The following is a 20,528-nucleotide window of genomic DNA, read 5'->3' on the forward strand; positions in this document are numbered from 1 at the left end:
GCGCCTGCCACCTCGCCTGGCTAGTTTTTTGTATTTTTTAGTAGAGACGGGGTTTCACCGTGTTAGCCAGGATGGTCTTGATCTCCTGACCTCGTGATCCGCCCGTCTCGGCCTCCCAAAGTGCTGGGATGCCTGGTACTTTTTATGCCATATTAATAGCAGAGGTTTACTGAGTGCCAAGCACTGAGCCCAGACACCATGTCACACGCATGACACACTGACCTCTCCCAGTCCCCCAGCGAGGGTGCCCATTTTGCAGATGAGAGCAGGTTTTCCTAAGATTGATGTCCATAGCTGTCTCCACATCTACTTGGAAGCAGGGTTCTGTCTGGTTCACCCTTATCTTCCCTCCTTGGCCTTAGCCCAAAGCCCACACAAGTGGGTGCTCAGTAAATGTTTGCACAAGAGGAATGAGGAAGGCAGGACTCTGGGCATTATCTTGGGAGGAACCTCCGGCCCACCTGTTGTGGAAAATCTCTCCACTAGAGCAGGCTGCCATTCTGCCAATTGCTGTACCCTGTCGCATGCCCTGCAATCCGGTCTCCACACAGCAGCCGCACCACTTTGAAAACACACACCAGGCGGCCAGGCATGGTGGCTCACACCTGTAATCCCAGCACTTTGGGAGGCCAAGGCAGGTGAATCACTTGAAGTCAGGAGTTTGCGACCAGCCTGACCAACATGGTGAAACCTCGTCTCCATTAAAAAAATACAAAAATTGGGGTGTGGGGGGAAAGGGGAGGGAGAGCATTAGGACAAATACCTAATGCGTGCAGGGCTTAAAACCTAGATGACGGGTTGACAGGTGCAGCAAACCACCAAGGCACATGTATTCCTACGTAACAAACCTGCATGTTCAGCACATGTATCCCAGAACTTAAAATGAAATAAAAATTAAAAGCAGTGACAGAATGCCTGCACAGTGGGGAAAAAAACATAAAAATTAGCCAGGTGTGGTGGGAGTCTGTAATCCCAGCTACTCGAGAGGCTGAGGCAGGAGAATCGCTTGAACCCGGGAGGTGGAAGTTTCAATGAGCTGAGATGGTGCCACTGCCCTCCAGCCTGGGCGACAGAGCGAGAAGTCAAAAATAGCTAAGCATGGTGGTACATGTCATGCTACTCAGGAACCTGAAGCAGGAGAATGGCTTGAGCCTGGGAGATCGAGGCTACAGTGAGCCATGATTGTATCACTAACCCCCAACCTGGGTGACAGAGTGAGATGGTCTCAAAAAAAAGAGATGGTCCCAGCTCATGTCCCAGCACCTTCAGATTCTATGCCAGCTCCTCTGGAACACAAGTTCTAACCCAGGCTCATTCCCTCATGGGGACATAACATCACCCTGCTCCCTTGATACAGCTCATTCTGACAAGTCTTGTGTTTGGACTGTAAGTTCCATGAGGGCAGGGCCTTGTGTGTTCTCTAGTTCTGTTCCCAGAGCCCAGCACAGCCCCTGAACAGTCTTTGGTCCCTTAGAAAAAGTTGGTTGAAATGGCCGCTTTGAGGAACATTGAGGTTGATACTATATTACAGAATCAGCAAGTGAGGCTCAGAGGTTGGTCACAGTTCAAGGTCACACAGAGTGTACGAAAGATGAGCCAGGATTCAAACTCAGGATGCTCTGGATTGCAAAAGGCACATTCTGAACCCTTCTTCCTGTCTCCTTGGGCTACATACATGTGGATCACATGAATAGAGTATGGACCTGTGCGCATCTTATGTGTCCACATATGTACACACCCATGTGTGAGTGTACAGGGCAAAAGATTGTTATCCAAGCAAAGTGGACTCTGCAGGCTTCTTGGCATCCCACCCCCATTCATTTCTGCCCCTATGCAGGCCCCCAAAACACATAACACCTTTATTAGTGAAATCAAAATGACTCTAAAACGACTGCTCAGGGATAGTGTTCCAGGGTACAAGCTTTAATTAGTGTTGCGTAGAAATCACCATAGTAACATGTTCCTGCAAGATTGACTTCATCCTAGCATTCTATGCATGATAGCGTTTCTCATTTGGGTGAAACACGCAGGAACAAGCCAAGGAGTGCAGTCTCATTAGTTGGATTTCCGTCCTAAGGGATAAGAGTGGGAAAGGAACTTTTAATAGCTGAGCACTTCATGAAGTCACTGACCTCCTGTGGGTCTTACAGCTACTCATTTATGATTGAATATGGGGCATAGATAGAGTTTAGACCACCGTCAGTGTCCTTCTGACCTGTGTGAATCCATCTATCCATCCATTTATCCCTTCCATTTGTCATCCATCCATTCATTAGTTCCATTCATTTATTCAACATTTCTTTCCCATTCTATCCCATTAGTCTAGATATCTATTCTTCCGTCTATCAGTTCATTCAATTACTCTATATTACTCTATTAAGATAAATTTATCAACATCATCCCTTCATCTGAACTAGCCTACCTAGCCAACCATTATTTAACCAATCAGATCAACCCATCAAAACTTTTACATCTATTTAACTCTATATCCAACCAATTCATGTCCACCAACCATATTCTTCCAACTAATCATCTACCTAACCAACCAATAACGAGTGAACGAGTGCATTCATCCATTTATTCATCCATCCAGCTAATCACATCCAAACTTCCTATCATTCAACCAATGCATTCTTCCAACTATCCTATTACCTATTTATTATTTACCCACCCAGTCATCCACCCAACCTCTCAACCCAATTCATGCTTCCATCTAGCTAATCTTTCCATCCTCCTAATCAACCCATCCAATTTATCCAAAGAATGAATCTCCCTCTTCACCCTTGCCTGTGGTTCCTCTGTGACCTGGCTGCAGCCTTCCTCTCACTGCCCCCAAGGTCTGCTCCCCATCATCTGTGGGCTCTGTGGCCCTTCCCACCTCCTTAAAGGATACCTGAGCTCTGCTTCTTGGTTTTGTACACCTGCTGGATCCTCTTGGCCATTTTTTTCTTGTTCAGCTTGCCTTCCAAGTTCTTTCTGTTCTTGGGGCAGCTGCCGTGCAGTATGGTGGGCCGCGTGGGAGAGTGGTGGGAGATCATGGTCTTTTTGTGGCGCTTTGGTGGTGGGCTGGCGTTGGGACTCTGGCTCTGGCAGCCGGATGAGCTGTGGGCTCCGGTTGGGTTCTGGTGAGTAGCTGGGCTCTGGCTGGAACTCCGGCTCCGGCTGCCACGCTGGCTCTGTCTGCAACTCTGGCTGAAGGTCTGGCAGTGGTGGGTGCAGGTGCACTGGCTGCGGCTTTGGGGCCGAGAGTTGCTGTGGAGCTGGGTGTGGGTGATAGGAAGGCTGTGAGTCTTGGTGTCCATAGGAGGCCACGTTTGGAGGGGCAGGGCCTCCTCCTCGTCCTCTCCCAGCAGGCCTAGCTTTACAGAGGCCCTGGCAGCCCCCGGTTATATAGTTGGGGCTGATTATGATGGCACAGGCCACAGCGGTGTGACAGATGTGGCCCAGCCAAGACAAAGCCCCCTACCCCTTACCCTCACCCCCAGGCTGGGGCAGCCCTCAGGGGTACCCTGGGGGTAGTCCCAGCTGCTGGTTCAGGGTAGGAGCCCTTGGGTCAGATTAAGCTGAGTCTGCATCCCAGATCTGCTTTTTTGCTGAACAAGTCCCAGTTTCCCCATCTCTGCAGAATAGAGACAATAATTGTACTGACCTCGCTCAGACATTAGAAGAATTATTAATAAAGGAGAGAATTTATATCAAGCAGTTAGCTCAGGCCCAGCCCACAATAAGAGCTCAGTAAACATCACTGACCAGCATTGTCAGGTCTTTTTCTTAACTTCTTGGGCAGCTTGGGTGCCAGGAGTGCAGCCCTGACCCTAGTGATGACAGCTGAATGGTGGGCAGTTGTTAAGACAGATGATTAGTGCCCAGATGATGGGGAGGTGATGAATTGACCAGATGGCTTGGTGGATGGATGAAAGATGAGTAACCACATGGTCCAAGCGGTGGTCCTGGGGCTCGCCTGGCAAGCCTACCTCCCTAGCCAGATCTAAAGTCGGGAGATTCAGAGCCAGGTTCAAATCCAAGTTTGCACTGATGTTCAATCTTGGTTAGGCCATTGTGGTTTCTGAGGCTTAGTTGCCTTATGTGACAAAGGGGTGTCTTTACTTCTTTCCTGGTATTCTTGTGAGCCTAAGATGCTTGTCAAGCTACAGGAGGTCCTTGGAAGCCCGTCTCTCTCCTTCAGTTTCTGCCTCTTGATTCTCTTCCCGTCCCTGCTAACGAAGCCTCGCCATACCATTTGAATCATGCCGTCCCTGCTCAAACACTCCAGCACCTCTAGAAGAAAGCCCAGACTTGTGTTTGAACACCAGGCCATTTGATCTTCTAGTCTTTGGGTTTCCATCCAGAGCCCTCCACCCGTCCCCGTCTTGGCTGATGCCTTTGAGCTTAGCCCTTGGCCTGGACTTTCCCACTTGTCTCTGCATGGAACTCCCTCTGTCTCTGTCTCCCCTCCCTGAGCAGGCCCCCAGCCCAAGCCAACCTCTCACTCTGCCCACGTGCAACTTTGCCTCTTGCTCTGAGGATTTGCAATCATCTGCTTTTATGGAAGTTTTTTTCTTTTTCTTTTTTGAGAAAGGGTCTTGTTCTGTTGCCCAGGCTAGAGTGCAGTGGCATTATTACAGCTCACTGCAGCCTCCACCTCCTGGACTCAAGCGATCCTCCCACCTCAGCCTCCTGAGTAGCTGTGACTACAGGTGCATGCCACCACACCTGTCTAATTTTTTTATTTTTTTTTGCAGAGATGGAGGTCTCACTTTGTTGTTTAGGTGGGTCTTGAACTTATGAACTCAAGATATCCTCCTGCTTTGGCCTCCCAAAGTGCTGGGACTACAGGCCTGAGCCAATATGCCCAGCCATTGCAGTTTATTTCTGAATAAACATGTCGAATTTCTCACAGTGAGAACTGCTTTCATTTCCTGAATGCTTTCTACATGGCTGTGCTCTGGGCCTCACCCTCTCCAGGCAGCTTTGCCCTCAGACCTCACAGTGACCCTTTGTAGTGGACTGAATGGCAGCCCCCAAAAATCTACGTCCACGTTGTAACTCCTAGAACCTGTCAGTGCGATGTTTGGAAAAGGCGTCTTTGCAGATGTAATTAAGCCAAGAATCTTGAGATAAGCATGTTGGCTTAGCATTGGATTTAGGGTGGGCCCTAAATCCAATGACAAACGTCCTTATGAGAGACAGAAGAGGTGTCACCCAGGGAGAAGAGGAAACCATGTAAAGATGGAGACAAGCTTGGAGGTCTGTGAGCTAGAGGAGGCAAGGAAGGATTCTCTGCTAAGGTCTCAGGAGGGAGATGAGCCCAGCTGGCACCTCGACTTCAGACTTCCGGCCTCCAGAACTGCAGAGAATACATTTCTGTTGTTTTAGCCACCAAGTTTGTGGCCATTTGGTATGGCAGTCCCAGGAAATTAATGCACCCCGTGAGGCAGGTACCATGATTGCATTTAGCAAAGAGGGAACAGGCTCAGAGAGGTGGAGTAACCAGCCCAGAGTCCCTTGGCCGATCAGGGACAGAGCCAGTCATATTCGGGTCTGGCTGCCTCTCAAGGTCAGTAAGGGATTCTCGGTGATTAGAGGGACACCTGCGGCAGGGTTCTCAGGGCCCTGCCTTGGGTGGGCTCAGCAGGTCCGGTTGTGGGGTGTGCGCTAGACCAAGCCGTGAAGACTCTCTGGGTCTCTGGACCCCTCTTCCCATGGCCTGCTGCTCTTCCACTGCCAACACCCCACTTCCCCAACCCTCAAGCACATAGCCTGGAATGGAGATCGTGGCCTGCCATCAACCAGCCTCTCCTCCACACACCTTTCCAGTCCTCCCAGGGAGGGCTGACCTCTCCCAGCAGCAGGTGTGCGGCACGTCACATACCTGCCCTCGCACCTATGACCGTGAACTCTCTCCCAGGACGGCAGGGACTGCGTTTTATGAATACCAGGTCCCCTAGTGACTAGCACCTTGTGGGGCATACAACGGGGCCTCGGCTCATGTTTCCTGGGCAAATGAATGGGCGGGTGGACCTTCGGGCCTTGGACAAAAGGACAAAGCTGACCAACCGAGTCATTTGTGGGGCTGGGAGTATTGGGGTAACAGGGCCTCCTCTGCCCTAGGCCATTGCAGGGCAGAGCAGTGGCCTCTCCTCAGGGTAGCCCAAGGTCCCTTCCTACCCTCAAACATGGACCCCAGAGAAACCGAGGCTTCCCTGAAAATCCCCCAGCCCCCAGCCCCACTGCCACGGTACCAACTAGGATCCCCTCAGGGACAGGGGATCAGCTGATCAGGAGAATTAGCTCAAGGTGGCTGGTGCTTGGAGGACTGTGAGGGAATGTGGTGGAGATCACATTTGTCGCTTCTTTGGGGTGGAAGGCATGAGGGAGGAGCCGGTGGTAGGGTGGGCGGCAGACACGTTCCAAAGCTCCTTGCAGAAAGCGCACCGAGCCCCGGAGCGAGAGTACGGGGCCTAGGCTCTGCATCTGTACCCAGTTGCCTGCCTGGGCCTCTTTTGCCTACTGCTCTCATGGGGCAGTGTCTCTGCCCCCAGGGCTGGACCCCTTGAAGAAGGCAGGAGTGAGTTTCCAGTTAGGGGTGCAGATGGTCGCCAGCAGCATAGACTCGCAGTGGAAGAGTCCGCAGCCAAAAAGGACCCAGAGGGAACCACCATGACCCCAGCAACAATCCCTGTCATAGTTCAGCACTGACTGGTGCCAGGCCTGGTCCCACCCAGCCCTTGAGCTAATTCTCCTGATCAGGTGACCCATGAGTAGCTATTAGCTTCCCCCAAATGCCAGGAGGGGCGGACTGAGGCTCAAAGACACCAGTGACTTGCTCAAGGGCACGCAGCTAGCAGAAAAGAAATTTGAACCCAGGTCTGCTGAACTCCCAAGCCAGTGTTCTTAAAGACTGCCCATGGTTGGGGCGGCACCATGGGGACTGCGATGAAGGCAGTTACCCTGTCCTGCTGGGTGCCCTCGGTTGGGGTGTGCTGGGACTAGGAGAGGAATTTCCCCTGTCCCAGAGACAGGAAGATTCGGCTGAGATGATTTCCCCCTCCCAAAGCCCCTGAACCTCTGGCTGGGGCTTGGGAACAAGGTCACCGAGCCCCGCTCTTCAGCCTTCCTTGGCAGCTGGCCTCCCTCCACGTGCACCCACACACATGCATTCACACACGTGCACACATGGGACCAGAAGGGATAGGGTGAGGGGAAACCAGAGACAGGGAGGATTCCTCAGAGACTTTTTATTGACTCTTCTCTGAACACCGTCGCCGGAGCAGCAGTGGGTGTCCCTTCCTGGGCCTTCGTCGCGGGTCAGGAGTGTGTCTGCTTGGACTCCGGGCTCTGCTGGGCCTCGGCGTTGTCCTCCTGGTCCTCCTCGTGCCGCTCAGGCTCCATCAGCAGCAGCTTGCCCTGCACTGGCAGCTCTTCTTCCTCCTCCTCTTCCCCTTCCTCCTCCTCTTCCTCCTCTTCCTCACCCTCTGATGACAAGGAGAAGTTATCCTGACTCACGCAGGCCACGAGCTTCTTCATGGAGGATTCGTGGCCCCGGCCGTGGCCCATGCTGTGGCCCATACTGTGGCCTGTGCTGTGGCCTGGGCTGTGGCCTGTGTTGAGCTTGGCACAGCGGGAACCCATGGTCCACGTTGCCTGTCTCTCTGGACAAGGAGGTGAGGTGGTTGGTGAAGGGGCTGTGAGTGGGGGCAGGATGCTGACATCACAAAGGGAGCCCGCCCCCACTCGGGAACCTGGGTCTGAGCCAACAGCTAACTCAGGCCTCAGCCACTGGCAGCTGCCAGCCCTCACAGGGAAGGTCTGCAAGGCTGAGCGTTGGGGCCAGTGCGGATGCCAACACCATAGACCTCATTTGCCCTGGAGAAAGTTTCGCTTGTAGCTGGGATGGGAGTTAGAGATTGAATTTCTAGAAGCAGGAGGGGCACACACAGACTCCTCCCCACGTCCCAGAAATCGCCAGCCAGAGAGAGCTGTCTCTGTTGAGTTTCTTGACTGCTGACCCTTGGAAATAAATCATCAAGCTGTGTGCTTAAAGTGTATGCACTCTGTAAGCTCTGCCTTCATAAAACTCAGGAACCCTTGGAACTCTTCCTTCGGGGGCCTGAAAGTGTGAAATCTTCTTGAAAAGCAACGGCTCCTAAGCTTTTTCTGTTTGTCCAAGGCATGGGCACAGGCCAGAAACCAAGCTGGGATGAACAAGGGGTTGCTTTGTCCCTGACTGATGCAAGATGGACACCACCAACCAGATGCCACTCTGCCCAGGTCAGGGTGGAGTGACAACCTCTTAAGTGTTTTAGGGCCACAGGTCTCTTTGAAGTCTTGGCAAGGTTCCCCATCTGTGTGGCACCATTTCAGCATGCGGGGAGCGGTTTTAGGACTTTGTCTTTTATACATTGAAATGAGTCTTTTGTACACTGCAGTGGTATTAAATTTAAATTTTTTCAGGCCAGGCATGGTGGCTCACACCTGTAATCCCAGCACTTTGGGAGGTGAGGCAGGTGGGTCATCTGAGGTCAGAAGTTTGAGTCCAGCCCGGCCAACATCGTGAAACCCTGTCTTTACTAAAAATACCCCCAAAATATTTTTTTAAGCTCCTCCAGCTACTGAGGAGGTTAGGCAGGAGAATCACTTGAACCCAGGAGGTGCAGGTTGCAGTAAGCCAAGATCGCACCACTGCACTCCAGCCTGGGTGACAAGAGCAAAACTCCGTCTCAAAAAAAAAAAAAAAGAAAAAGAAAAAAATATGTATTTTTTTTGTATTTTTTTCAGAAACTCGTTGCTTCTTAAAAATTGGTCATTTCTGAGCACCAGGAATCCATTTTCCAACATATGGATTGGATCTTGCCAGTTTTATCCTCCCAGTCCTCAGGGGCTGTGGTTGGCTAAATGCCAATCCTGATCCTGGAATCTATGATGTAAGGATTGTGAGATGGGGAGGTTATCCTGGGTTGTCCAGAAAGTCCCTCAGTGCAATCACAAGGGTCCTTGATTTCAGACAGGAGTGATATAGCCACAGGCCGAGGAGAGGAAGCAGCAAGGATCGGATTCTCCCTGGGTCTCAAGAGGCGTCAGCCAGCACAGGCTTCACACAGCCCAGCCCATTACTCTGCATTCATCTACTCCTTGCCTTTTGCCCCCTCTGTGCTGACCAAGTTGTTGCTGGAGCACGCCAGACCTGCTCCCCACCTTGAAGCCGTTGCCTGTACTGCTCCTCTGCCCACACCGTTTACATTTCCTTACACTTCCAACCACCCAACATCTGTGTTTTTAAACTGTGGCACACAGAAAGCCTTTTAAATATGGCCACAAGGTGCCTTGACATCTTTGTGACTTAATTAGGGCTCAATCTGTTCTAACCATTTTCTCCTTTCATGGGATAGGATCAGGTTTTTCACTGGAGGGGGATTCAGACAGACTAATGTGGCCTTTGACTCCATGGAACGATGTGCGATAGACAGGACAGCATCACAGGGTGGCCTCCCAGGCACAGTAACCCTCTCCTAGGCGCCCTCAGAGCGGCAGAGCTCCCACCCTACCCGCCCCTGAGGAAGGACTGCAGAGAAGCCTCTACCCACCCTGGGCATGAGGGAATCCAGGTTTGTGTGATTTATGCAAAGGAAATGTGATTCGCGCAAAGGAAACCCAACAGGCCAGCAATGTCTTGTCAAGCTTTATTGGGCAGGTGACTTTTGCTCATTTCACTCAGATCTTGTGGACTTCTCAGCGGCAACTCAGGGCTTGAGCATTTGATGTAGGGGAGTTGCTATGGCCTCACTTGGTGTTTCTTGGGCAGGTGACTTTCTCTTCCAGCTGGGGGCTTGAGCATTTGATGGAGGTGAATTGCTATGGCCTCTCTTGGTGTTTCTTGGGCAGGTGACTTTTTCTTAATTTCCAGCTGGTGGTGAGGGGCCCAAGAAGCTTAGTACCTTCTGCATCTTCTCCTCCTGGTTCTGCAGCCTTTTGGGAAAGAAAGTTCTGGTTGAGGGAGGCACCTAGGGACTCTGGGTGGGGATGGGGGTTGGGGGCTGGAGCCTTTGCCAGGTGGGATGGGTCCCAGCCTCCCTCCTGTGCCTGGGATGGTCAGGGACATGCAGGGCAAGGCGGGGGGCGCAGGCAGACCTCTGCGATGCCTCCTCCGGTGCCTGCAGGAGCGTCTTCTGCGCCTTCTGCAGGAGCGATGCTGCCGTCTGTGGATCCGGTGCAGCCTCCTTCGAGAGCAGCGCCTGCGCCTATGGGGAGAGTGGCCTCGGTGGGTCCTTTCGTAGACCTCGACGTGCTCTGGGCTCAGCCCCTGCTCCTCTTGGCCGTTGTGTCCTTGGTCTTGCCCGTGCACCTGCTGCCCGTGCACCTCGTGCGGGCGTTCGCTCAGGCTCCTGGTGCGGTATCGGACCATGGTGTTGGGAGAGCTGGTGGCTCCTGGGCTGAGGCTGCAGTGGGCCCTGGGGTGGGGGAGGACGGCTGAGGCCTGCCCACCTGCCCTTGGTGTTACTGTTGGTCTGGTCTGCGAGGCTCCCCGGAAGCTTGTATATAAAGGGGGCGCCCACTATGACTCAGCGGCCCCGCCCCGTCCCCACCCTGCTCAGCCTCCTCTGTGAGGGCAGCACAGGGCCAGGGGCCACAGCTAGCAGGGCCCTGGCACCCAAGCTGCAGGGCTGGAAGGGTGAGAGACCCCCATGCCTTGCCCGTAAAGCGTGTCCTCTGTCTCTTGCAGCAGGTGCAACCGTACAGATGGCAGGTGTTCTCTTGTCTAATGCAACCCTCATCCCCCCAAGCCGGTGGGCACGCACACTGTCACTTGGAAGCTTCCTTACCAGCTCGCTGCTGTGCCATAGCTGCCATGTGGAAGGGACTTACATGCTTGGCTCTCTATGCACACAGTTTACTGTTAAGATGGTAACAGCAGCAAACAGTTCCCTAATAACTCCTATGTGCCAAGCATTGATTCGTTTATTTCCCATACATTCACTCATTTTCTCTCTCTCTCTCTCTCTTTTTTTTTTTTTTGAGACAGTATCTGTTGCCCAGGCTGGAGTGCAGTTGTGCAATCCTAGATCACTGCAGCCTCTACCCCTCCGGCTCAGATGATCCTCCCACCTCAGCCTCCCGAGTAGCTGGGACTATGTGTGCTGCCACTCCTAGCTAATTTTTTGTATTTTTTGTAGAGGTAGATAGGGTTTCACCATATTGCCCTGGCTAGTCTCATACTCCTGGCCTCAAGTGAGCCTCCCATGTCAGCCTCCCAGAGTGCTGGGATTACAGGTGTGAGCCACCACCCTGGCATTCCTCACTCTTACAATCCCCATTTTCTGTGGGGTAAATAGGCGTGAAGAAGTTGAGTTGCTCAAGGCCACTCTGCTGAGAAGGCCAGGCCGGGCCAGCATTCAAACGGAGACAGCCCGATTTTAGTCATACCCTTGGCTCTCCACCTACTCCCTAGCCCAGGGGCTGCTCCCCTCTCTGCCTCTAACATATGCATCTTCTCCCCTCCTGCTCGGCCTTGCCAGGGCTTCTCATTGAACTTTGATGATTCCATTAAAGTCCAGGATCAGAATCACAGAAACTGCAAAACCAGTTTCCCTTTCATGGAGGGCAGGGAGAAGGCGGGAATATGGCAGATACACAAATTTAAGGACCTGAAGATGTAGAGATCATCCTTGATGATCTGGGCTGGCCCACTACAGTCACAAAGACCCTTAGAAGAGAGGATAGGGAGGCAGGAAGCTCATAGGAAGAGAAATTCGGAGATGCCACACTGCTGGCTTTGAAGATGGAGGGAGAGGCTACAAGCCAAGGAATGCAGGCAGCCTCTAGAAGCTGGAATGGATAAGGAAATATCCTCCCCTGGTGCATCCAGGAGGAACACAGCCCTGCTGACCCCTTGATTTTAGCCCCATGAGACTTCTTTCAGAATTCTGAACTGCAGACCTGTAAGAGAATACATTTATGTTGTTAAAGCTACAAAATTTGTGGTGATCTGTCACAGCAGCAATAGGAAACAAATTCAGAAGGCTTGATCTTCAGATCCTTGCAGGAGGTGATGGGTGATATTGCCAGACCCTTGGTGTTTCTGTGCTGCCTCTCTTTGGGGATAAGAAGGTCCTTCATAATGGCCCTCAAGCTCTCTGAGGTCACGTGTTAAAAATATGAATGCTGAGGCCTTACCCTACGTCCTGCTAAGTCAAATCTTCATGGCCAGAGCTTGCTGATGAAAATAGGAAGGGGCGGAGCAGGGCATGGTGGCTCACACCTATAATCCTAGCACTTTGAGGGGCTGAGGCAGGTGGATCACCTGAGGTCAGAAGTTCAAGACCAACCTGTTCAACATGGTGAAACCCCATCTCTACTAAATACACAAAAATTAGCCAGGCGTGGTGGCGGGCGCCTGTGATCCCAGCTACTTGGGAGGCCGAGGCAAGAGAATTGCTTGTACCCAGGAAGCAGAGGTTGCAGTGATCTGAAATGGCACCATTGCACTCTTGGGCAACAAGAGCGAAACTTCAAATAAAATAAAATAGAATAAGAAGGGGCTGGGTGTGGTGGCTCACACCTGTAATCCTAGCACTTTGAGAGGCCAAGGTGGGAGGATCACTTGAGCCCAGGAGTTTGAGACCAGCCTGGGCAACATAGTGAGGGTCCTGTCTACAAAAAATGAAAAAAAAATAGTCTGGGTCCGTGGTGGCATGTGCCTGTAGTCCCTGCTACTCAAGAGGCTGGGATGGGAGGATTGCTTGAGCATAGGAAGTCAAGGCTGCAGTGAGCCATGTTCCCACTATTGCACTCCAGCCTGGGTGACAGAACAAGACCCTATCTAAAAAAAAAAAAAAAAAGGCACACCTGGAGGTCTGCCTGTCCAGCCAAGCTGCTGTCATGATCCAACTGTGTTATGGGGAGTCATTGCTAAAGTGATCAGATCAGAGTCATGGTAGTGCTGGGGCTAGCACTGAACTCTCATGTGCTCACTTGAAAGAACAAGGGTTTTTTTTTTTTTTTTTTTTTTTTTTTTTGAGACAGAGTCTCACTCCGTTGCTCAGGCTGGAGTGCAGTGGCGCAATCTCGGCTCACTTCAAGCTCCGCCTCCCAGGTTCACGCCATTCTCCTGCCTCAGCCTCCCAAGTAGCTGGGACTACAGGCGCCCGCCACCACGCCCGGCTAATTTTTTTGTATTTGTAGTAGAGACAGGGTTTCACCATGTTAGCCAGGATGGTCTCAATCTCCTGACCTCGTGATCCACCTGCCTCAGCCTCCCAAAGTGCTGGGATTACAGGCGTGAACCACTGCGCCCGGCCAAGAACAAGGTTGTTGATACCACCGTAGGCAAATGCAGTGGCTCATGCCTGTAATCACAGCACTCTGGGAGGCCAAGGCAGGAGAATCGCTTGAGCCCAGGAGTTTGAGACCAGCCTGGGCGACAAAGTGAGACCTCATCTCTACAAAAAGATTAGAAAAATTAGCCAGGCATGGTCGTGCGTATCTGTGGTCCCAGCTACTCAGGAGGCCAGGAGGCTGAGGTAGGGGAATCACTTGAGCCCAGGAGGTTGAGGCTGCAGTGAACTGTGTTTGCGCCACTGCACTCTATTCTAGCCTGGGTGACAGAGAGAGACCTTGTCTCAAAGAAAAAAAAAAAGGAAGTGATTTATGCAGAATACCAGGCACACAGTTGGTGCCCCATAAACAGAAGTCATACCGTGACATTTCTGAGGTGCTTGGTGGGCCGTGTCACTTCAGAGAACTGGGTCTCAGAGCCTCTGGTCTCTGCTGAAATGCTTTGGGTTTGCTCTACCATCATGAAATGACTGTGACCCAGGGCCTGTGTCAGGGAATCAGAGAGGTGGGCTTTCCTAGGCTGTGAGTGAGCCAAGTAGACCAGTGCCCATTAGGGTTTCTTGTGTCTAGGTGGCTGCTTCACTCCTGATCCTTCCCCACATCTCACTGGGATCTTAAACCCTTGCCTTAGAAATTTTAGTATAGGTAGTATATCATACGGCTTGAGCGTGGACTTAGGTCCGATCAGACGGACAAGTTCACCTTTGTTTCCTCAAGTGGATATAACGCTGTGAAACTGTGCCCCAAAGGGTAAAGAAACCAGTGGTTAACAAAAATGTTTGAGTTTACAGGATGGCAGATAAGAAACTTCCTTAATGGCACTTGATTAAATGTGAAAAGTTCAGGTCCGCTGCTACCTGCACAAGTTATCTCTGTACGCAAATGAGGCTGAAAACTTCTAGCACGGAATGAGGAATAAACAGTTTTGAATTTAATTTTCCTGATGGTGACTGGCTTAATCTATTTAAGTTTTAACCTAAGAGTTCCTTTGTTGAAGAATGGAAATTTCAGCTTTGGGCTGAAATAAACCCGGGTAGGCAGCTAGGGGATAGGTCAGATAGGATGAGCTGGTTCAATCTTGAGCTCCAGCTGGTAAATGTTTAACTGGCTTTGGGGTTCCAGGGATGGAGGGAACCCAGATTTGTAGCATTTGCTAATTTCTGTAAATACTCCATGGTCCATTTCAAGCTGCCAAGATGAGGTCACCAAGCAGAGTGCGGAAATGTACACAGCGGGTCCTCAAACTCGAGAGACCTGGCTACAGCACCCCACTGGGTAGGGATCTGTTAAGAGAGTTTGGGAGGCAGGTTCTGGTTGTGAATTGGGGAGACTGGTTCTGTTTGTGACTTGGGGAGGCAGATGTTGGTTGTGACTTGTTGGTGCTACTAAGAGTTTGGAACAATGGCTGGGCGCGGTGGCTCACGCCTGTAATCCTAGCACTTTGGGAGGCTGAGGTGGGCCGATTATGAGGTCAGGAGATCAAGACCATCCTGACTAACACGGTTAAATCCCATCTCTACTAAAAATACAAAAAATTAGCCGGGCGTGGTGGCGGCTCCTGTAGTCCCAGCTACTCGCGAGGCTGAGGCAGGAGAATGGCGTGAACCCAGGAGGCGGAGCTTGCAGTGAGCCGAGATCGCGCCACTGCACTCCAGCCTGGGCAGCAGATTGAGACTCCGTCTCAAAAAAAAAAAAAGAGTTTGTAACAAAACCCAGCGTGACAACTGTCTCTCATGTCCGCCCCACCGACATCTTTCCCCTTCGCATGCCCAGGCCCTTTCCCCCTCTGCTCATCCCTGAGCCCTCCTGCCCCGAGCCTACCCTCTCAAGGACAAGGAGACAAGAGTGGGATGACTTTTCAACGTTTATTGACAGGCGGCATTGTTCCTTAGCAGGCTCCTGATTTTCATTGGATGGTGGCGTTTTCAAGATGTGGCAAGAGGGTCGTGAAGTCTGGTAAAATTCTCAGGCAGGAGTTTGGTGGACGTGCTATTTTGTGCAATTAGTATCTTCTACACCTCAGCCTGTACCTGCGGCGGCAGTACTCTGGTGAGACCAAGAAAGGTGGTGAGAGAAAGACTGGGCCCCGAGAGCCCCCAGCCCCAGCCCCAGCGCCCCCTCAGCTGGGCCCACTTACTCATGGCTCTCCTCCGTGCCCGGCATCTCCGCCTCCTTCGTCTGCGACATCTTCGTCTCTGGCGGCAGCATCTGCTTCGGCTCTGGCTGCGACAGCATCTGTACCTGGCCATGGTGCGGGATGGGCTTGGCCTGAGTGCTCAGAGCAGGGCACCACCTTGGCTGAGCCAGCCAACCTGTGAGCAGGTGGAACTCTGTGGGCTGTGAGTCAGGGGCCAGCTCTGCAGCCTCTTATAGATGCCAGGAGGCCGTTGGTCATTGTGAGGGCAAAGGGGCTGGGACCTCACAAACCATGGCCAGGTGTGGCCTGCATCATGTCCATATATGGGCATGTGAGGGGCGGGCAGGCCCCCGAGTGTAGGGGCTGCCTATGTCACAGCCGGGGCAATACAAGATGACTCCTCCGTGGGAACAATCATCTAGTTATTCAATGAACAAAATATTACTGTTAATATTTTGGCCTGCTCCATGCCAGATTTTGGCCTAGGCCCTGGTATATGGTGATAAACAAGACAGACATGCCCTTGTTAAAGAGTATTATTATTATTATTATTATTATTATTTTTTTTTTTTTTTTTTTTTTTTTTTTTTGAGACGGAGTCTCATTCTGTCGCCCAGGCTGGAGTGCAGTAGCACAATCTTGGCTCACTGCAACCTCTGCCTCCTGGGTTCAAGCAAACCTCCGGCCACAGCCTCCCGAGTAGCTGGGATTACAGGCATGCAACACCACACTGAGCTAATTTTTGTATTTTTAGTAGAGACGGGGTTTCACCATGTTGGCCAGGCTGGTCTCAAACTCCTGACCTCAGGTGATCTGCCCACCTCAGCCTCCCAAAGGGCTGGGATTACAGGCATGAGCCACCCTGCCTGGCCATTATTATTACTATTATTATTATTATTATTATTTGTAGAGACGGGCTCTCCCTATGTTGCCCAGGCTGGTCTTAAACTCCTGACCTCAAGCAAACCTCCTGCCTCTGCCTCCCAAAGCACTGGGATGACAGGTGTGAGCCACCACACCCTACCCCTAATAGACTTTACAATCGAACTACAGAAGGCATGAATGAAATAGCCCTGAGGTATAATTGTAATAGTGACAAATGCTGATCATGGAAAGCTCAGGCTTCTGAAGATATGTACTGGGAGAACTTGACCTCAGGTGGGGCTCTAGGGAGAGCCCCAAAGGGGTGCTGGTGAAGTGAACCCTAAAGAGTGCCAGAGTAAGAGGAGGGAGGAGCACCTGGGAAGAAAGAGCTGCTCCTGCAAATGTTCTGAGATGGCGCTGGATGTGCAGTTCTGTTTCTATGCAGGGTCAGGCAGCAGGGGATCCGTGGAGACAGAAGGTGATCGTGAGGACCAGGGCGGGTGAAACAGGGAGCAGCTGTGCTGGGCTTCCTTCTGGGCTGATGCTTTGGAACTTGGTAGAGGCGGTGATTACACACATTGTAACTGTACTAAATGCCACTGAGTTACACACTTTATTTATTTATGAATGAATGAATGACAGGGTCTCACTCTGTCGCTCAGGCTGGAGTGCAGTGGCACAATCTCGGCTCACTGCAAACTCCGCGTCTTGCTTCAAGCGATTCTCCTGCTTCAGCCTCCCAAGTAGCTGGGATTACAGACACCCGCCACCACACCCGGCTAATTTTTGTATTTTTAGTAGAGATGGAGTTTCACCATGTTGGTCAGGCTGGTCTCGAACTCCTGACCTCAAATGATCTGCCCTCCTCAGGCTCCCAAAGTGCTGGGCTTTGAATTACACATTTTAAAATGATGAATTTTATGTTACGTGGCTTTCAGTTCAATTGCAGACACGAAAAGCTCTGAGGCCAAAAGGTGCTAACAGGTGTGAGGGATTGGAGCAAAGTGTGGTGTGGGGCACTGGGCATGGTGTGGGTCTTTTAGGGGTAAAGGGGGGGGCAGTTAGAATTAGTTTGTCTACTTAAACAGAAAACCGAAATGAGTGAGTTGGGTGGAAGTTTTGTGTTTTTCTTAAGGAGCCAGAGGCGATCTGGAGGATCATTAGATTGTCCCTGTTTGGGGGATACACATGCTGGAGGATTTAGGGGTGATGACATATGTTTACCAGCTACTCTCAAGGATTTACCCATAGCGAAAGAGGGAGAAGGGAGAGAGAGGAGAGAGAGGTGGCGGGGAGCCGAACAGATGTGATAGAACATTCACAACTGGCCATGCCAGGCGCGGTGGCTCACACCTGTAATCCAGCTCTTTGGAGAGATTGGCTGAGCCCAGGAGTTTGAGACAAGCCTCAGCAACATAGAGCCCATCTCTACAAAAATAAAAAACCTATAAAAAAGATATTTTTTTAAAAAACAATTGGCCAATCTGTGTAAAGGGGAGGGAGCTCTTTGTCAGGGGTTCTTGCAAATTTTCTGAAATTTTGAAATTATTTCAAAATAGATTATTAATTTTTTTTTAAAGAACGAAAGAAAACCCAGGGAGGTCAGCCAGGGCTGGTGTGAGGCTCCATCCTTATCAAGGGTCCAGGCTTTTGTCTTTCATCTCTGCCTGCAGCAAGTGCTTTCCATCCTCAAAGCTGCCTCATAGTCCAAGATCAGGGCTGCCGGGGACGGCTGTGCAGTTTGTCTACTGCTCCAAGCTCCCTGCCAAAGGGATTGAGTGGGGACTGAAATCCAGCCCATGGTCTGCTTGCCACCCCAGGCCCTGCACTCACAGGGGATGCTTCAGCCCATGGGAGCTGTCTTTTTCCTAATTTGACTGCCCGCAGCAGAAGTCTTGTCCAAATTTGAACAAAGGCACACTAAGGGCTGAACTTGGCCCTGCTGGAGTCCCACCCATATCCACCATGCAGGCAGGAAGGAGAAGGAGGAGGGGTGGCAAAGGGAGTTCTTGTCTCTTTTTTAGAGACAAGGTCTAGCTCTTTTGCCCAGGCTGGAGTGCAGCGGCACAGTCATAGCTCACAGCAGCCTTGATGGAATCCTCGTGGTATGAAGAGCTTTCCCAGATGCCCTGTCCAGCAACTTCCCCTTCTGATCATTGGCCTCCCTGCAAAAGCACACTGCCCCCTGGGGTAAAGCAGGGCTCCTAGAAATGAGAAGGGACTGGTGGATATCAGGTAGACAGTTAGTACTGTCTTCCCCAAAGGGGATGGAGCCCACCCCAGACCCCAGCAAGACCGGGTAACCATGAATTTGAAGCTAAAGTCTACTGTTACTAAGAGGGATACAGTAGCACATAGTAGGTAGCAGTAACTTTTCATTAATTGATTCAGGTCTAGATTGATGTAAAATTGTTACCCCCAATCCTCTAATACTTACTACTTTTTTTTTTTTTTTTGAGACGGAGTCTCGCTCTGTCGCCCGGGCTGGAGTGCAGTGGCCGGATCTCAGCTCACTGCAAGCTCCGCCTCCTGGGTTTACGCCATTCTCCTGCCTCAGCCTCCCGAGTAGCTGGGACTACAGGCGACCACCACCACGCCCGGCTAGTTTTTTTTGTGTTTTTAGTAGAGACGGGGTTTCACCGTGTTAGCCAGGATGGTCTCGATCTCCTGACCTCGTGATCCGCCCGTCTCGGCCTCCCAAAGTGCTGGGATTACAGGCTTGAGCCACCGCGCCCGGCCTTTTTTTTTTTTTTAAGGTGGAGTTTTGGTATTGTCACCCAGCCTGGAGTGCAATGGCACCATCGTGGCTCCCTGCAACCTCTACCTCCCAGGTTCGAGCAATTTTCCTGCCTCAGCCTCCTGAGTAGCTGGGATTACAGGAATGTGTCACCACGCCTGGCTAATTTTGTATTTATAGTAGAGACGGGGTTTCACTATTTTGGCCAGGCTGGTCTCGAACTCCTGACCTCAAGTGATCCACCTGCCTCAGCATGAGCCACCACACCCAGTCCAGGGTGACTGTTAATCTTTGCCATCCCATCAGGTTCCTCTGAGACCATGTGGGTTACCCTGTCTCTACTAAAAAGACAAAAATTAGCTGGGATGGTGGCACTCACCTATAATCCCGGCTACTCAGGAGGCTGAGGCTGGAGAATCACTTGCTGGGATTACAGGCGTGAGCCACTTTGTCCAGCCACAGAGATTAGTTCTAAGTTCTGGAAAGAGGATGCCCTGGAGCTAGGCGGTGGGGACATTTGGCTTCAGCTGGGGTCCTGAAGCCTTCAGTGGTCATCTGAAATTTTGGGTTTGTCACAGCAGCTGGCTGGTACTCTAATACAGTACTTGCCACTCACTGATACTGTGTTTCTAATTTGTCTCCCCAAGTGAGATGGAAGTTCAGTGTGGCAATCCTAGGAATAACCTGAACTAAAAGGAACTGAAATATTTGTTGAATGAATAAGTGAATGGCAAATGGATGCTTTGTACAATAAGGTTCTTTTCTTGACTTTTTCCAAATCTAAAATCATGTTATTGTGATTTTTAAAATGACGTTTAGCCTCTCCCTGCCAGCCACCCTACTTCTGTTTGGTATGGTCCTTGGCACTGGCGATTAGGAATCACCAAGACTCCTGCCAGTTAGATACGTGCTGAGTCTCAGAAGGGGACATCCAGTACTGTTCCCTGAGGTCCTAATTGGGCAGCCACAGGGCTTGTCCCTCTGCCGACCCCCACATCTGTGTTGTCACAGTGGCCTCTCACCCCACCCTGTTCAAGGAGAGATGTCACCAAAGGAGGAAGGCAGGGGGAGGGGGAGGGGTGAATGCAGGCAGTTCATTCCCAGAATAATCAGAGGATAATTTGGCAGTAAGATGACAGTGTTTTAAACGTGCCATCATACCCACAATTCCATAGTCAGGGATTTCTCCCAAAGAAATTCTCCTGCGTGTTCATAGAGGTATGAGATGGAGGGTGTTCATTAAAGCATTATTTGTGGGGGAAAATTAGAAATAGCTTAATGTGCATCTTAAGGAAATGGTAAATGAATTGTTGCCATGTTGTAGCATAGCTCACAGGCATTCAGAACCCTGGAGAGTGATACGATGTGGACATATCAGTCTATGCTATACCGAAACTGAGTGAGTTGCTAAAATGTAGGGTGTCATCTCATGTCTGTAAAAAGTTTAGAAATAGCTGG

General features: G+C 51.1%; 4 protein-coding genes and 1 pseudogene across 4 annotated transcripts; all 5 read right to left on the reverse strand.

Annotated features, from left to right (window-relative positions):
* Positions 1 to 1,902: 1,902 nt before the first annotated feature.
* On the reverse strand, positions 1,903 to 3,365 carry TNP2 (transition protein 2). Its single transcript, XM_073015704.1, has 2 exons — positions 2,894 to 3,365; positions 1,903 to 2,072 (listed from the first exon to the last, which is right to left on the reverse strand). Exons 1-2 carry the CDS (start codon positions 3,300 to 3,302, stop codon positions 2,056 to 2,058), a joined length of 426 nt encoding a protein of 141 aa, XP_072871805.1. The 5' UTR covers positions 3,303 to 3,365; the 3' UTR covers positions 1,903 to 2,055.
* Positions 3,366 to 7,207: 3,842 nt separating this feature from the next.
* PRM3 (protamine 3) lies at positions 7,208 to 7,666 on the reverse strand. The gene has a single exon (XM_037989853.2). It carries the CDS (start codon positions 7,630 to 7,632, stop codon positions 7,309 to 7,311), a length of 324 nt encoding a protein of 107 aa, XP_037845781.1. The 5' UTR covers positions 7,633 to 7,666; the 3' UTR covers positions 7,208 to 7,308.
* Positions 7,667 to 8,157: 491 nt separating this feature from the next.
* On the reverse strand, positions 8,158 to 8,281 carry LOC119621247 (small nucleolar RNA SNORA48; annotated as a pseudogene).
* Positions 8,282 to 9,697: 1,416 nt separating this feature from the next.
* PRM2 (protamine 2) lies at positions 9,698 to 10,512 on the reverse strand. Its single transcript, XM_007985820.3, has 2 exons — positions 10,129 to 10,512; positions 9,698 to 10,010 (listed from the first exon to the last, which is right to left on the reverse strand). Exons 1-2 carry the CDS (start codon positions 10,400 to 10,402, stop codon positions 9,853 to 9,855), a joined length of 432 nt encoding a protein of 143 aa, XP_007984011.1. The 5' UTR covers positions 10,403 to 10,512; the 3' UTR covers positions 9,698 to 9,852.
* Positions 10,513 to 15,183: 4,671 nt separating this feature from the next.
* PRM1 (protamine 1) lies at positions 15,184 to 15,673 on the reverse strand. The gene is made up of 2 exons (XM_007985834.3): positions 15,470 to 15,673; positions 15,184 to 15,378 (listed from the first exon to the last, which is right to left on the reverse strand). Exons 1-2 carry the CDS (start codon positions 15,579 to 15,581, stop codon positions 15,335 to 15,337), a joined length of 156 nt encoding a protein of 51 aa, XP_007984025.1. The 5' UTR covers positions 15,582 to 15,673; the 3' UTR covers positions 15,184 to 15,334.
* Positions 15,674 to 20,528: the final 4,855 nt, after the last annotated feature.

This window comes from Chlorocebus sabaeus, chromosome 5, assembly GCF_047675955.1.
Source record: "Chlorocebus sabaeus isolate Y175 chromosome 5, mChlSab1.0.hap1, whole genome shotgun sequence".
Classification (NCBI taxonomy): Eukaryota; Metazoa; Chordata; class Mammalia; order Primates; family Cercopithecidae; genus Chlorocebus; species Chlorocebus sabaeus.

Coding starts and splice junctions, on each gene's coding strand:
- PRM1 (XM_007985834.3), bottom strand. CDS start 15,581: ATGGCCAGGTACAGATGCTGTCGCAGCCAGAGCCGAAGCAGATGCTGC. Junction 15,379..15,469: donor GGCACGGAGGAGAGCCATGA/GTAAGTGGGCCC, acceptor TGGTCTCACCAG/AGTACTGCCGCCGCAGGTAC.
- PRM3 (XM_037989853.2), bottom strand. CDS start 7,632: ATGGGTTCCCGCTGTGCCAAGCTCAACACAGGCCACAGCCCAGGCCAC.
- PRM2 (XM_007985820.3), bottom strand. CDS start 10,402: ATGGTCCGATACCGCACCAGGAGCCTGAGCGAACGCCCGCACGAGGTG. Junction 10,011..10,128: donor CCGGAGGAGGCATCGCAGAG/GTCTGCCTGCGC, acceptor ATCCCCACCCAG/AGTCCCTAGGTGCCTCCCTC.
- TNP2 (XM_073015704.1), bottom strand. CDS start 3,302: ATGGACACCAAGACTCACAGCCTTCCTATCACCCACACCCAGCTCCAC.